At 40.0% G+C, this 16,577-nt stretch overlaps 1 protein-coding gene across 3 annotated transcripts in view; it reads right to left on the reverse strand.

The window, feature by feature from the left end:
• Positions 1 to 16,577, reverse strand: part of LOC103467507 (metabotropic glutamate receptor 7-like) — a 166,372-nt gene that overhangs the window by 92,936 nt on the left and 56,859 nt on the right. The window contains exon 1 of one of the 3 annotated variants that reach the window (XM_008413941.2): positions 14,782 to 16,038. The exons of the other annotated variants lie outside the window; for them this stretch is intronic. Coding sequence (XP_008412163.1) covers positions 14,782 to 15,270 — 489 coding nt within the window. The 5' untranslated portion in view covers positions 15,271 to 16,038. Of the gene's footprint in view, positions 1 to 14,781; positions 16,039 to 16,577 lie in introns of those variants that run through there. 3 annotated transcript variants of the gene reach the window in all.

Here is a 16,577-nt window from a genome sequence, read left to right on the forward strand (position 1 = left end):
CACCGGATTTGCATCTGAACACAGTAATCCTGTCTGCTGATTTTTTCTTTTTTTCTTTTTTGCTTATGCTCTGGCGGCTGAGGCATACAATAGTTTTTCAAGTTTAAAAGACAAGACACGAAAACTCTTAACTGCACTCACACAGAGAAAGGGAAGAAAAAAAAAAAACAACATTCGGCGAGCGTTTTCTCGAGGGAAATTCACAGAAAATGAAATTGAAGCTAATAAAACTCTGAAGTTGCGCTCTTTCATTTTCAAATGCAAAATCAACAGGTATTTTAGCTTAACTACCCGAGGCCCATGCTGCACTTTAATAATTTAGCCTCCGTGTACATGGCCCGCATTGTACTGGCTGATATATTGGTTATATATTACTGCCTGTTGTTTGAAAATGTTCTGATGCGCCCTGAAGCCCTGCTGCAATAACACAACACAGGGACCAACAATGAGTCCCGGTGGCGATTTATTATGTATTCTGAGAAACGAAGCACGGTGGACCCCAACGTGTTGGAACGACACACACAAGTACATTTTTTTGGTGGAACATGAACTTATTTGGTCTAATTTGTTTTCTCCTATTTTATTAACCATCTAGTATTTCTTTCAAAGAGTAACTAATCATATAAACTACTTTTAACAGGGCTGCTCTAGAGCACCATTTTGAACAATTACTCTTATATTTTGTCCCTACATTTTGTAGTGAAACTGTATATCTTCTCCCCTCACATTTATATGACAGCTTTAGTATGTAGCTGTATAATTTTTGCACTTATATCATATTTTATAAACATTCTATAGTGGCATCTAAATCCCTAAAAAACATCCATTTCAAAAGAAGAAGTAGCTAATTAAGCTATAATCGTATTTGCAGTTAGCAGTAGATGCACAATATTGGGAGAAGTAAGAAAAAGGGAGAAACATCAGACTGATGCCTTTATATTTGCATGACTCGAAACCACCAGAGAAAACTGAGAATATATAAAACCACTCTAGCAGAAGGAACAATGTAAGTTTGCTTCACTCTCTTGCAGCTCTCGCAGCCATTTGGCGTGTCTTTGTCTCATTCTTGCTGCTCTTCATGCCTACATTAGAGTTCTCATATCAGCCCGCAGTCAAGGCAGAGCCTCGTGCCATAAAGCTCAAGGGACAGCAAGACATCTATGTGAGAGCTGCTCCTTCTCCTCATTTCATGTGTGAGACATGCCACACAGACTTTACTATCTTAAGTGTATTGTTGCATTAGCTTTCCTACATGAGAGCGTGGCTGTAATGGAGACAATGAAGGACCGTTTCGAGCCTGACAACCATGAAATTTGGCGCAGACATTCTCAGTCCTGGGTGGATGAATCCTAATGACATCGGTGATCCCGTGGCAGTTTTTGTCTACGACTGATTTTTGGATAAATGTCTCACAATCTCCTCGGGGTGGACAGTCGTGAAAATGGCCGCAGTCAATCATCCCCTGCAGTTCAAACACTGTGCAGTTTACACTGTTGTCTTCAACCAATATTATGTGAGTAGGTAAAAAGTCACGCGGAGATGTTTGCATTCCTATAAGACGCAAATATTATTTTGTACCAAGCCGAAATGGAGGTGTGGAGGTGCAGTGTTGTTTTTTGTGTCAAACATCACTTTCATATTACACACAGGCAACAAACAATGTAATTTTTTTTTTTCAGAAGTAGCTAATTAACTTCACCTTTGTATGCTTAAAGAGTACTGCAGTTCTCTTTAAGCATATGAAATATACCGGAAATTACCGGTATATTTCATTATATTTTTTAGACCTTTTACGTCTACTGAACACTTTATCAGTTGCTACTACCTCATAATTTACTCTTTACGCCAAAAGCTGCTATTAGTGATGTTTTATGATGTGTTTACAACAAGTATAAGCCTTCATTTATAAAGTCCCTCAGACAACAGTAATTACATAATGGTCTTAGTGCTGTAATAAGGAAAGTTATGCTGTTTGATTCTTTAAACATTTTTTTTAATTATTCATTTAACATCTTTATTTGCCAAATATGCATAAAAGATGGTAGCAAAAACAGACAATATGCTGCTCATTAAATGTCTGATAAAATGAGATTTCTGAATATGACAGCTCTACCAGACACAATCAGGTGGTTTCCAATTATTCTATCAAAATAAATGCATTATAAATTTTCTGCAAAAACAATTTTCAATAATTTGTTGAACTGAAGGTGTGCATGTTTATGCAGAACCGGTTCTTGTAACCGGTTCTTACCCTAACCCTGTGTTGTATGAAATAATTCAGATCATTCACTATGTTCTTGCAACAATTTTATAATCAAACATAAATTGCAGTATAAATGCAATTTAACGTGTAGTCATAATACACCAACACATGACAAAAATGAAAACAGAACGGCAGAAGCTTTCGGCTGCTCAACCCTCAGTTGTATAATTCTACACTCAACATTAACTTTTTAAAACTGAGTAAGAGATTTAGAAATTTATGAATGCGTCATATATCTGAGCAGTAGCTTTCAATTTTTTAAACTTATTTTTGAGTTTCACATGGACCTCAGTAGCAAAATTCTGTTTCTTTTTTGTAGCATCTCATAACTCTTTTTTCAATTGTCAATCTATGGAAGAGAATTGGGTAACTAAGAAAAAGTTGCCCAATTTCTGAGAAAAAAGACAGAATAATTTTTTTTCAGTGGCCCTAATCCTCTGCTGTAGTTAATCACCTATCTGACAAACATAATATCATGTCATCCTCCCTCAGCAATCCCAATGCACTAAAGACTCGTAACATGGCTTAGCTCTGCTGCATTCAGGTCCCCAGCAAAAATTAGATTTTTAAGAGCCAGCTTGAATGTTTGATTGCCAAGTCAATCAAGCTGAACATCTGTTAATTATTGTGACAACCTGAGTCCTGTTGCGTCGTGACATGAAAAAAAAGCTCAAGAGACAGCAAGCCTAAATCCAGATGAACATTTAGCCTCTCCGTTGTGTTCAGCTGAGAGCTGACGAGGAGAGAATAAAAATCAGTGGTTACATTTCAATCAGTTTCACCCTCAAGTGTTGGACTTGTTGACTGGGAACTGCAGTACTCTTTAAGTATAAGAAGGTGAAGTTAATTACCAAATTTAATGAACTTTGCAATTTTAGCCAGAAGCTTTGCTTGGATTTTTATATTTTTTAAGCTATGTGGTTGATAGGATAACAGCCTTTTTATGCTTGGAAGGAACAGTGCTGAGAACCCCCCCTAACCCCACCAAATAAACCACATGGTTAAAAACATGAATTAAAACTGCTTTTATACAGTTGTTCCTTTAGCATATTCACTTTTCCCTTCCCAGGTTTCTTTTCCCTTGTGTAGCACAGAGGGATGCAGAGATTCAGACATTGCACTTATGAACATACCTACAGTGTCTTCAAAAACTAAGTGACATTACTACCACAAACTTGATGGTATTTTAATGAGGGTTATTAGTTCACCATCAAGCCTACACATTTCAAATTTGTGATATTGAAGGAAACTACCGGTATGCATGGATATAAAGTCGATACTTTATATAACCACCTTTTGCTGAACCTACAGAGGCAAGTTTGTCAAGTTGAAGTCTAAGATTTGACTGTGCCATGCTAATGCACAGCACGTCTCAATCTAAACCATTTCATTCTAGTACTGGCTGTATGTTTAGATTTATTATCCTGCTGTGAGGTAAGCTTCATCCCCAGTTTCAAATCCTGGGCCTGACAAGTTTCTGTTTCTGTGGGATGTTCAGGGTGACGTAGCTTGTGGCAAACTTAGCTTCCTTTCTTTACAGTTCTGACACATTGTACATGTAGGCCAACAAGTTTCATTTGGGACTCAAGTGAGTGACTCTTTATACATGTTTGTTGTTACTTAGATATGTTATTGGTTTCAGAAGTTATTTTTTTTCTAAAATAATGAGATATAGAAATGTGTCCCATTTGTTGTTTCATGAAGACATTATTTAAAAATGCCAGAATTTTCACATAATTGTATTTATTCTTTTTTCTGATAGCATAACATGACATCAGCTGCTCAGTTCTTGAGAATTTTCATAAAATACTGTTTACTTTTAGTCAAGCAAGTTTTTCAACTTGAGTAAAGTTTTTGACTGCTGTGCCCACCTTTGGAAGTGACACATGGATGAAATCGATTCATTAACTAGATCATTTGCCCTGGACATTATTTTTTACTGGACTTCAGTTCATTCAAAGGCATCAGCGTAAGGAGGAACTGAATACATATGCAAGGGAAACATTTCAGGTTTTTATTTGCACAAAAATATGTGGATATGTGAAACTACTCAAGCTTTATGGACACTTTAGCAGGGAGCTAGAAATTACTCAGTTTCAGACACAAAGGTTACAGTTTGTTGTCCTACCCCTGCATTGTAAAAATTGTCTGGATACCCCTGAATTATCCATGTATTTAATACTTAGCTTTAAGCTGGGTACACACTATGTGACTTTTGGCTCAGTAGCAGACGACTTTCTAGTCGTGTGACAGTTTTTGCTATCTGGTGGAGTCTCAGCCAAAGTATTTGTCATGCATTGTGAATTACAGAGTGTAACGAGAAGCGATTAACACCTCACGACCAGCTTCCAATCAGCAATCATTTGCCTGCATGAAAATCAAGTCTGTTTGAAATTCTGGTCGCCACTCCTGAGGGTATTGCACTGAACAATATATATTACTATTATTATTATTATTAAATGTTGCTCGACTAAAAGTAGACGTGTCAGCAAAAAAGGATAAGCATAAATTTGAATACTGGAGTTTTTGAACTTCAGAAGTCTTCAAAGATGCATAAAAATACATAATTTTTTTTTCCAAAAGCATTTATCCTTCCATATTTAATTTAAGGCTCCCTCGTCTCCCTCAAATTAGCATACATCGAGATGTTTTCAAACACAAAACAACTGCAGTAGAGGAATGCAGCTAACTATAATGAAGTTAAAGTTGAAGTTTCTCCACGCAGAACGGTAAGGAATGCCAGGGAAGCATGTTTGCTTTTGTTGAGCATTCTTTTATTCTCAGGCGGGCGTCTCCTGACTTCTGGATTTTTCTTTGTCTTCTTTGTTATTCAAGGTTACGTGTGGCAAACGCACAGACAGTGTGAGCAGTCAGGTCACATCCGAGCATCAGGTCGTAGGGTGTGAGGACATGATTCGTGAGCTGTGAATTATTAAACCCGGCAATGTAGTCGTATTGTTCAAGTTGGTGCTGAAAACAACGACCGTGCAGTGTATGCCCAGACCTAGATTTCTTTTTTTTTTAAATCGTGCTTTACACAAGTTTGACTGATGAAAAACACCAGGCCTGTTTTTACGCTCTAGGATTCTGTTGCAAGAATTTAAATTTTTCTTATTTTAAACGAATTGATTTCACTTATTTACCCCCACCACTTCCTTTAGTCACTTTTGTGTGACTGAATATTTACCCTATGGCCCCAGTGTGTCTGAAACTTTTCATTAAATGTTTTTATATTGCTTGGAAATGTAGTATAACACTCTTGTGTGTTTCTCTTGTTTTCATACCTTTGTGGCCTTTTCCCTTTCATGTCCCAAGAGGGAATTCTCTGTGACAAGTAAATCCACCGTATTAGTCTTAAGTGCAGTATAATTTCTAGTGTGCCTTGTGATTTCCGAGCTGGATGTGGAAAGTGATGAAATAGAGAACAAAGCACAGAAAAGGAAACTCAATGCTGCGTTTTGAAGCTCCAGACACACTGAAAGGCAGCACTAAAAGCAGCCTTTTAGCAAATTTACTTGACTCATTTACGCAGATTTGTGGGTCTGCAAGATCAGTGCTTGTAAAAAAAAAAAAAAAAAAAACAGGAGAAGATCATATTTAGAAGGCAAACTTCTTACTCATCTCTACAGACCTTTTGTACTTACATAAGAGCTGAGAAACAGAGTTGGATGTCATTTAGTCATGCAGAAGATAAACCCACAACAGCTGAGAGGCTTTGAAACCGATGCCCCGCGCTGAACGTTGCGCGCAGGTCACAGATGATGCTGTTTGAACGGACTACAATGGGCTCCGCGGTGGCGCCTTTCACTCCACGCTGGATGGCTTTCTGCAGAACCAAGTTTTCAAATCAAGTTTCACTTTTCAGAGGAATGAGTGAGAGGAGAAGCAGCAGCAGGCAGAGACCTCCTTGTGCCTTTCCACTCATCCCCGTAAGAGGATCCGACGTAATGGGGTTTCCTCTCCTCTGGCTCCTTCTGCTCAGTAGAGGAAAAAAAAACGCTGAACAAAACTTCCAACGAAGTCTGATACTCCTATATTCTTCACACATTCCACAGCGACTGAGATGATCGGTTCCGAGTGGCTGGGCTGTGACCTCAATGTGAGTTTATTGCAGCATTTGTTGTGATCTCAAACGCAGCACAATAAAGAGTGTGACCCTACAGAGAGTCAAATTGTCGAGATTATCCAACCAAAACCCTGAACTGATGTAGAAGTCAGGCATGGTGCTTATTAAAGGCAGCAAAACAAAGATTTATTAGCTGTAAATCACACAAAAGAGCAATAAACAAGCTCCTATGTGTTGAAAAAAAATGAAGACCAGAATGCAAATGTATTCTCTTTTGTTAGAGAATATATTTTTTCATATAGGAAACTATTATTTTGCTGCAAATAAAGCTAACCCTGCCCCCCCCCCAGGCCATAGGGAATAACATTAATATTACTTGTTCACAAATTCATCTTAGCAGGCGGCTGACCCAACAGCTTTGTGTCAACAGCAATGACAACTTGTCTAACAGTGGCTGAATTTATTCATTTTATTAACACTGCACTTCAGCTCAGGCTGTTTACCTATTTGTCCATATATAAGTTTATAAATAGATGCAACTTTTTATCATCGGAGTTTCCTTATGGAAACACTAAAATTCAAACTCCCAAATAGAATTTAAACATAAAATTAACCGTTGGCATTGGCTGATATACGCCTTACGAAATATGACATTTTTTGCGACCAAACCTTTGAGGGCCACAGAGAACAATTGAGTTATGTTGAAAATAAAATTACAGAGGTAAGGTGACAACTGGATTTTATTAAAGGGTATCAGAGTATGTGGACAAGTACAAATGCAAATTCCTTTTCAGATTTAGACTTGTAAACACTCTTGAAAACAAGGTGCTGTTTTGCTTTGGTTCATGAAATATATCAATGCTTTTGTTTGTAATGTGATAAAATGCAAGAACGTTCTTAAGGCAACGTGTTTGTGTCCTAGCATCCCAATAAATATTCCTAAAGAAAAAATCTTTCACCTGCGTCCTCTAGTGATCCTCGAGTATTTCACCCTCAAAGCCAGAATGCTTTTTGCTTCGGGACATAAACCGTTCTCGCCTCGCTGACTTCTTCAAAAGTTCAACGTGTCTGAACTCTGCCCTCAGAAAACAGCAATACTCACCGATACACCAGCCAATTTGAAGGAGGAGGTGGGAGTGACCTTTCCTTAAGTAAGTATTGATTGATTGTTTTCCTGTTTGTATAACTGCATGCTTGAAGAACGCAAGTAATTCCAGGGAGGAACGGGGGAGGGAAGGAGCTGATGTTGTGCAGCTCACCGTGACTGCATGGACATCGAGCTGCAGAAGTAGAAGCGTTTAAGCATTAAGTACCAAACAAAAGGCGTGTTACTGTCATCCAGCAGAATGCCATTGTTAGCATACTTGCAACTCTGCTTCTCATGACATCCTTATTACTTGCTTCAGAGTATGCGTCAACTCCTCTTTGACAGTTCAAGTTTATTTTGGTCAAAATACCTAAAGGGTTCAAATTATAACCAGTAGAAGGAGTCGCTGAACTGAAGGTAATAGTGTCCTAAAATATCAACTTTGTATCACACGGCCCACTGATTTCAATTCAGATGCTTATGTTGTTATATGTTTACTTATATTTTAAAATAATTCTGAAAGGAATACAAGACAAACAAGCAGTGCAACGTCTCCTACACAACACTTTGCATGAAATGGCATGCATAAATCACTGAAGTGTTATGCAGTGTTGTGTGTTTTGTGATGGACTGACAACCACTAAGCCACCACACCACCCCCATTCAACAACGCTGAACAAGATCAAGCAGCTATAGAAGCTGTTTAACCCAGTTAATGGGTAGATCTTAGATTTTGGAAAAGTAAAATATTCTTTTATTATGAACATAAAATCAACAACAAGACCTGCAAAAAGCCACCTGTCTAACTGATGAATTATGAATCTGTTTATCTAGCCATCTATCCTAGTCTGTTAGTGAGAGCTTTTATTTTGTAATCCATTCCTGTTTGTTTTTCTGGGGGTGTGAATGCAGTGTGACATAGAGGGCAATTACATTAAGCCTTTCTTTAAAATAGGAAAGACAGGAAAACGTAGGAAAGTCGGTTGTGTGTTGATCTTTGTGAGTTAGGAAATAGTAAGAACAAATAATTCCCTACCTACGCTTATAATCAGAGCAATCTTTAATGGTTCAAAACCACTGACACTGTGACAAACCAGTGAGTAGGATGATAAAGAAGGCAAAAATAAATAAAATAAAACACTCCAGAGCTCCAGCAAACAGTTGTATCTTGGGATGACCAAGTCTTCATAACAAGCACAAAACGTTTAAACGGTACAGGACCTTTGATTTAAAACCATGTTCACTATTAGTCAAACAAGAGAACAGGTATATCTGCATGGATGAATATGAGGTCAGAGACCTTTTATAACTCCGTGAAGTATGGAGGGAAAAATGCTGTGGATCTATTTTTCTTCCAAAAACCCTAGGAAAGTTGTTAGAGTGTATTGCAATTTTAACTCTCTGAACTACTGTGATATTTTAATAAAAGCATTGCTGGGCTCTGTCAGACTACTGAAAATAAGTCTTCACTGGATCTATCAACAGGTTAATGATCTGAAACAGAGGAAGTGAGAACAGGAAAAGTGAGCGAACAGAAGAAGGATCCAGAGAGATGTAGAGACAGAAAGAGGACGATTACAAACTCAAGTTTTGACCTCTAGGAAGAATTCGATTATTAAAAGTAATGACCGACAAAGAGCTAAAAGCTTTGATGACAGCAGTGACTTTATAATAAACTTATTTCTTAATGTAGTATTTTTTACTAGTAAGTAAAGCTACTTAAGTTAACAGTCAGATTTCTCAAAATCTGAGTAAATGTGTTCTTCTGGAATAAAATGTGTTTATTTTCATTTAATTCCTTAAAGTTAAAGTATAGCACCCTAGTTGTCCTACATGGTATGGTGTCAGAGGTTTTAACAACTGTGTTGATACAAGAATGCATCAAGGTTTAAACTTTTTTTCTGTCTCACCTAAAAAGAGTTGAATCTTTAATTCTGAGACAAAAAACCACCTGCTTGTTCTTGTGTTCACTTATTGCTTTTTGACGCAACATTCATCTATTTTTGACTTGAACTGAGGAGCTTTTCGCTGCAAATAAAAGAATTGTGCTGGATGTATAAAAAATCTAAGTTAAAGGATTATTTTAAAATGCTATGAAGAATAATTTGTTTCTCATAACCATCTGGACTTTATGACCTTAAGAAGCCAGAAGTGTAACTCAATACATTATTTATCTAACTGCACTGCCCTACAGATGGGCTGAACATTTTGATTCATGTTTTAATTATCTTGAATAAGCCACCCTGCTAATGAGTGCCTGGCTATGATTGGCCCTGTTTGGTAGCTTATTGTAGTCATCCATATCCCAACACGCCTCTAATATCAGTCCACAGGGTAGATCGTGCAGAATTTTCTTATGGGAGCTTTTAAAAATATCCTAACAATATTTCTTGTATGTTCCAGCTATTGGTGTTAGAAACATTTGCAGTTCCACTTCCTTATATCCCACAGGGACACGTGCACAATGGCAAGGCAAAAGCCTTTTCTATTGAATGGTATAAACAATAATGTGAACAGAAATAATTCCCTTTACTTTCAATATTTTACAGCGTAGAGAAAGTTAAACTGTACTCGGGCAAGTCTGTGTTTAATGGCACGAGAAGCAGCCCATTAGCAAAGATGGAGAGAAAACACAAAAGCTGAAATCAGTGATTTGGTTTATTAAATGTCCACAGGACTCCTTTGTCTTCTGTCCTTCAGCGATTTTATTATAGCAGTTTGTGAGGATGAAGAGGTCTTTTCAAAAGTTCACAACTTTTTTGCACTTTGTCGCATTAAAACTGCAATGTGTGATGTGTTTCATTGGGATTTTGTTTGATATACTGACAAAAAGGCATTTGATTTTTTTTAACACTTGTACAACGTGGTGTACATTTATATTCAGCTTCTACCAAAGCAACCAACTATCCTCAGAAGGTAACCAATTGATATGTAGTCCATTGGTGTGTATTTTAAAAGAACACTACAGACAGGTGAGAGATAAAGCAGCAGAGAAGCTTACAACATTGTTAGGTTATTAAAACAAAAATCCCAAGCTTTAAACATAATAACTACAAAACTGCCTGAAACATGGCCATCCACCTGAGACAACAGCCAGGGCAAGGAAAGCATTAATCAGAGAGGAAGCCTTCGGGTCTTTGGTAACTCCACAGGAGCTGCTGAGATTCACAACTCGGATAAAAGATTTTGCCAACAGGACAACAGTTAGTCATGCACTTTACAAATCTGGGTTAGGGTTGAAGAAATCAGTAAAAACCAGTGCAAAGAAATCCAATTATTATTGATAGCCGAATGGTTTTCAGTTTGAAATGTTCCACAGACCAGAGGAGACCAAAAACATTTTCTTGATGTGGTCAGATGAGACTTTATACACTCTGAACACTCCATTCCAAACGTGAAACATGATGATGGCAGCATTATGCTGTGGGAGTGCAATCCGACAGGACAAAAAAATTCAGCCTCCAAAATGTGGCTTTTTAAAAAATAGATATATTGACTATATATCAATATATACCCTGCTCACCCGAACTCCGAACTTCATTTGCTAAACTTTTCAAAAAACACGTATCCTTCGCCTTTCACTTCACGATTTAGACTGCTATGTGTTGGTCTGGCGCATAAAATTACAGTAACTTACACAGCATATCTTAGCATAGTAGCTTTTGGCTGTAAGGTGACAAAATGTGAAAATGTGCTTTTTGCAAGGCTCTGCACTGTAAGTATGTGCCTACTTATGCATGATTACCCACTCATAATCCTGCATATTTGACACACCATCTGCGTTTTTTTTTTTTATCATTTATCATCTGGCTGAATATTATAGCAGGGTTGTGACTAATTGCCTTAAGCAAAAGTCCACAGAAAACCCGATTTACTTAACCTCTGGTATTTAGTGTCATATTTGGAGCTTGTAGTGTCACTCACACACGCGCGCGCATGCACGCACACACACACACACACACACATTCACACACACAATGAGCCCTTCTTATTCCTCCTGTGTCCATCTTCTCCACTGTCAGCTGAATGGATCACACTGCAAGTCTTCCATCTCCTTCAAATCAGTCACAGCGATGATTCTGTGAAAAAGGAGAGCCGACTGGAGCCTGTCAGTGCTATGAGAGCAGAGGACATCAATGCCTCACTTAGACAGCTATTCTAAGGGGGCTGCTTCCCCCGACAGGAGGACAAGACGGAGTTCACCTGGATTCAATACAAGGCTTTTCCCTCAGCCTTCAGCAGAAAAGATGCAATGCTGAACTGCAGACCGCACTCCCTGATGTTAAATGTCATCTTGATAAAAATCAATTTCATGATTCATTCAAGAGGCTAAAACTTACAAATGGACAAAAGTTGCCTCGCACTTTGAACTGTGCTGTCATCCTTCTTCTTCTTCTTATGATCGAGAGCAGAAAACAAGGGATTGGACGATTTTTTTTTTTTTCCTGAAAAGGTGCAAAACATCATAGCTGCTGATAACAATTCCTGAGTTCTGCAGATTGATTTATTTTCCTCATGTGGCATTGTTGCTTCTCATTTCCAACGCAGCATGAAAGGCACAGAAATAAAAACATCTTAGCAGCAAATCGGCCTCACCATGGCAACAGTATTGATCAACCCTCCTGGGTCCTCAGAAAAATCTATCCCTCATGTCAATTTCCCAGCATTAACAGTTCAGCAGCCACTCATGTCTTGAATAGACGGGCCATGATATTTGGAATCTGGCAATAAAATCTGCGATCATTATTTAGCTTCCCTGATGATTCATTTATCACAGGAGTGAGACACCAAATGACCTATTGATATTCCGGGAGAACAATGAGGTAAGTAGGCTAGGAGGGCAACTTCAGACATTAGGCTTCAGGAGTACTCACTCTGCTTTAGCATCCAGATTGAGCTACTGTGAAACATTTTACCTAAGATGCTTTTCTCTCAATAAATCAATGTTTTGTTTTGTTTTTTGCCAGGGGTGCGGGGGGTGTATCTGTTCATAGCTCATGAATTACAGCTTGGGATGAGGACATTTGTATTTTGTTCAAAAACCTGTCAAATTCCAAAGGACAATGAAGGGGACACAGGATTGGAGTTCTTAGTTGAGCACCAACTATGAAAAAGGATTAATATCCAGCAATATGTTTAACATTTTTGATGTCAACTTCAAACTTCAAGGCGTTTCATGGTTAATTCCATCATCCAAAAACAGGATGGGTATGGCAAAAGTGCAAACCAAAAAGACATGACCACCTAAACCGACAAGCCAGATGAGGAGACCTTCACAGAAAATGGCATAAACAAAGTCACTGTCTAAAAAAACACACAAGTAGTTCAATTTGCTGTTGGCCACAAGCCACGAAGGGGACACAGCAAACAAGTACTGATCAATTAAAACCAAGATTTTAATTTTCATAACTTTAAATAACTTTCTTTGTCGACGGCATAAAATCAAAACAGAAACATTGAAGTTTTTGGTTGCAGAATGTCAAAGTCTAAGAATTCAAAGTCTTTTTAATGTGTGTAAATAGTTTGTCAAGGCACTGAGTAGGCTTGCACCGAAAGTTGCATTTCTATCAGTTCCACCTAGCACATTGAATTATTAAAAAACAGGATAATGCTAAGGTGAATATTTTCAAAGGAATGCTTAATTTCTCATCATTCAGGTGTGGCAGTTTCGGCATGATGATTAAGTGGGAACAGTTTCGGGGAAGCAAGGGGGTGACGCCGAGTGATGGATGAAGCTGCATGACAACTGCTGTCACTCCAAAGATTCCTCAAGCTTGATTACGACAGCCGAGCTTCAGCGCCACATCGCGCATGAACTACACCTACACTCTGACACCTTGACGCTTGCAGACGTGCGGCTCCGACTGGTGGGCGGAGGAGAGACTGAAGGGAACTGGAGAGTGATCTGTCTTACAGATCTCGCATAGAGATTAATGAACAGAAATTTGATGTGCACAGCGCAACCAAACACTAATCAATAAATTAAATAAATAAATAAAGTTAGAATAACAACTGAATGTGTGTGTGTGTGCGTGTGGGGGTGTGCGCGCGTGTGCGTGTTTATTTTTTTAACCAAACTACTATCATGGAAATTTCTTATGCTAACAAGTGAACTGGCGGCAAGACTAAAAGCTGTGGTGGAGTCCATCTGTCCAGCCAATTAAGCCTCAAAACCCACAAAATAGCCGATAAATAAATAAGTGATGGTATTATGTTTGTGGCGCTTTCTGTAAGCGCGTGTAAAAAGGAAAAATATGGAGGAGCTAAAAGCTTGTTAAGTATGCTGATGGTCTTCCAGTTGCAGTTTAACTGATACTTACTGTCAGGTCAATGCTCTGTCTAATTGAACTGAAACAAAACACTGCACGACAAGTCCGCGAGTTGCAATCTGCGACCACAAATCATTAGCACAAACACTCCAGCTCCTCCTCTACTGTCCCCATGCACACAGGAAAGGCTGCTCACAATCCCGCACACTTGCAAGAGTAGCTACGTTGTGTTTCAAGCAATTAGTTATTTTACCATGGAGCTGTGCTTTAAATATTTAATTTGGTGTATTGGTGCCCTGCTGCTGCCGCTTCCTGTTTGAATGCAGCACCAGCATCTGACTGTAAGCAAGATAAGGAGATGTGGCCACAAACACCTTTCTTTAAAAATAAAACATTCAGTCTCTTTGACTTGCAGCCATCCAGTTCAATAAGGCTGAAAACAGTTTGAAAGCAAGGTCTTGTGGAGATAAAAGCAAGCCAACTCAACTGTAATCTAGGCTTTGAGGTTTAAAACAATTTATATATATAAATATATGTATATATATAAAGAACTGCCTGCTGTCTCGTTGTACAAGAGGCTCCTATAATCATGTGCAATCACATGAAATAGGCCTGTTATTCTCAGGAGGGGGGAAGTTGAGTTTGGGTGTGATTGTGTCAGGCTGTCAATGCCCACTCATCCAGACTCTGGAGTGAGACTGGAACAGACGGGAGCTGTTCTTTCAGCACCACCGGGGACATGCAACAGCACACTCAGCTGTCGCATACACACAGTGTAGTGGTTTGGAAAGCCACCCAAACTCACACCACCTGCCCTTCTAGAATCCCCACGACTTATAAAGTGGACAGAATTCGCGATCAGAATATGAATGAAAACTTATGCAGGGGAAGTATATCCACTTTTTTATTATTATTATTATCATTATGATAATGATTTCTTCTTCTCAGAGAGGAAAAGAGTAGGCGCACCACTTCCTCTGTCCCCCCTGAAGCGCACAAATGCCAGGAGATTGTTCACAGCAGTGGGAAATAAATAATAAAAACATGAAAGCCACACACAAGAAAAATAAATAAATAAACTTGCTCAGAGACTTGCCTGAAACAGGCGTAGGATGTTGGCAACCATAATCGACACCGAGCTCGCCGAGGCTCCGATCACTCCCACCACTTTCTCGGGCTTGACGAACACCGGCGGCTCCCCGTTCGTGCACCTCACGTCTGAAGTGTCCTTTGTGATGAGGGCTTGCACAAAAGTTAAGGACTGCTCCAGCGCGTACGTATCCCTCGAGCAAGTGTCAAGCACCCGTGCGCCAAGGGTGATGTTGGGTAAGAGTTGCTCGTCCTGGTTGATCTGGTCCAGCGCGTACATCATGGCCTCCAAGCGCTGGATGCCGTTCTCCTTTTTCAGGTCCCCGCACGGCGTGCCGTCGGGTCCCCTGGAGTGCACCGGGAAGAGTCCGCCGAGGGTCAAGTGCCCCTGTGTCCGTATGGAGTGTGGCGCGTAGGTCTCCTGGAGCAGCGCAAAATCCACCACGGCGCTCAGGAGCCAAAACAGCCTCCAGACGCAAACACCCGGACGCGCCATGCTCAACTTTTGTAGCAAAGACGGAGTCGACTGATGATGATTTTTGAAGTTTGTTAGAAAATCTCCATTTTAGTCACCAAGGTGGAGATTCAACAAGCTGGGCCGAAGAAGAGAGACGGAATGAAAGGCTCAGGCAAACTGCGCCCATCGCTGTGCAGCCAGGAGGAGCGAGCAGCGCAGCTTGTTGAATAGTGAAGCCCCCGACAGTAATTCAGCTCCCCCCATCCATTAGACGGACAGTATCAGTGATCACACTCCGAAGATTAACTGGCTGTTGGAAACACAGGCAAGCCGCTCTCTGCTCAAATCTGAAATACCTCAACAATCGCAATTCAAGCAAATTCCGTGGGGGTGGGGGGGGGAAAAAAAAGGAAGGGGGCAGTGATTATCTCTCAAAATCTGCGCTCAAAATGAAAATTGTGCACCGGCAGAAGTGGGTGACATTCTTCCCGGCCATAACAACTCCACGGAAGCGCAGGGAAGCTTGGCTCGGCTGTGGTGTTTGTCTCCCATGGGTGCATAATCATCTCCTCAGCCTCCAGAGAGAGAAAGAAAGGGAGAGCACAGGATAGAGCGAGAGAGAGGGACAGTAAGACAAAAAAAAAAGAAAAGAAAAAGAAAGAAAGATTAATACCCGCGCAAATGAGCGATCACTGAGCAGAGGACTGAGAGAACCCAGCTAATTAAATCCGCGGCTGTTCTTTTTTCCCCGTCTCTGCAACCGGTCGCATTTAAGGGCGAAATGAATGAGAGGTTTCAGTGTGCGCGCCGAGTTTTCAGCTCCCCCCCTTTTTTTTCCTCTCCATACGAGACGTCACTCAGTTGGCAATGGGGGTGGGGGGGGGGACTGGCACCACTACACAGCAAGGTTTCCAGGAAGTTGTCTCCAGACTCTTAAGAAGGGAAAGGCAACCAAAAGAGATCGCATATACGCTTAAATAATGAGGGGGAAAAAATGCGAGTGGCTCTCACTGCTTCTCTGTGTAGGCTATACTTCCCCCTCAAACACAGACACGCAAACAAACACACACACTGGGAATTGGGAAGAAGAAAAAAACCCTCGGCGTTTCCCATCTTTTGATGTTGACAATGGCAGGCATGACATCGAGATTGGTGGCATTATGAAAACAGAAGCGGCAGGTTTTATGAGGGGCTTCACCCCACCCACAGGAACGTGCCTTTCCTGAAATAGTTTGGGATTAATTACTGATGCACCTTTAAAACAGGGAGGAGGGAGGAAGAGGGGTTCCAGGCTGGTCTCCCAGGCAACCCTTCTTCTGAAGACTCTCCTGTGCAAAATGCCCCCC

Source organism: Poecilia reticulata, linkage group LG7, assembly GCF_000633615.1.
Source record: "Poecilia reticulata strain Guanapo linkage group LG7, Guppy_female_1.0+MT, whole genome shotgun sequence".
In the NCBI taxonomy this organism is placed as follows: Eukaryota; Metazoa; Chordata; class Actinopteri; order Cyprinodontiformes; family Poeciliidae; genus Poecilia; species Poecilia reticulata.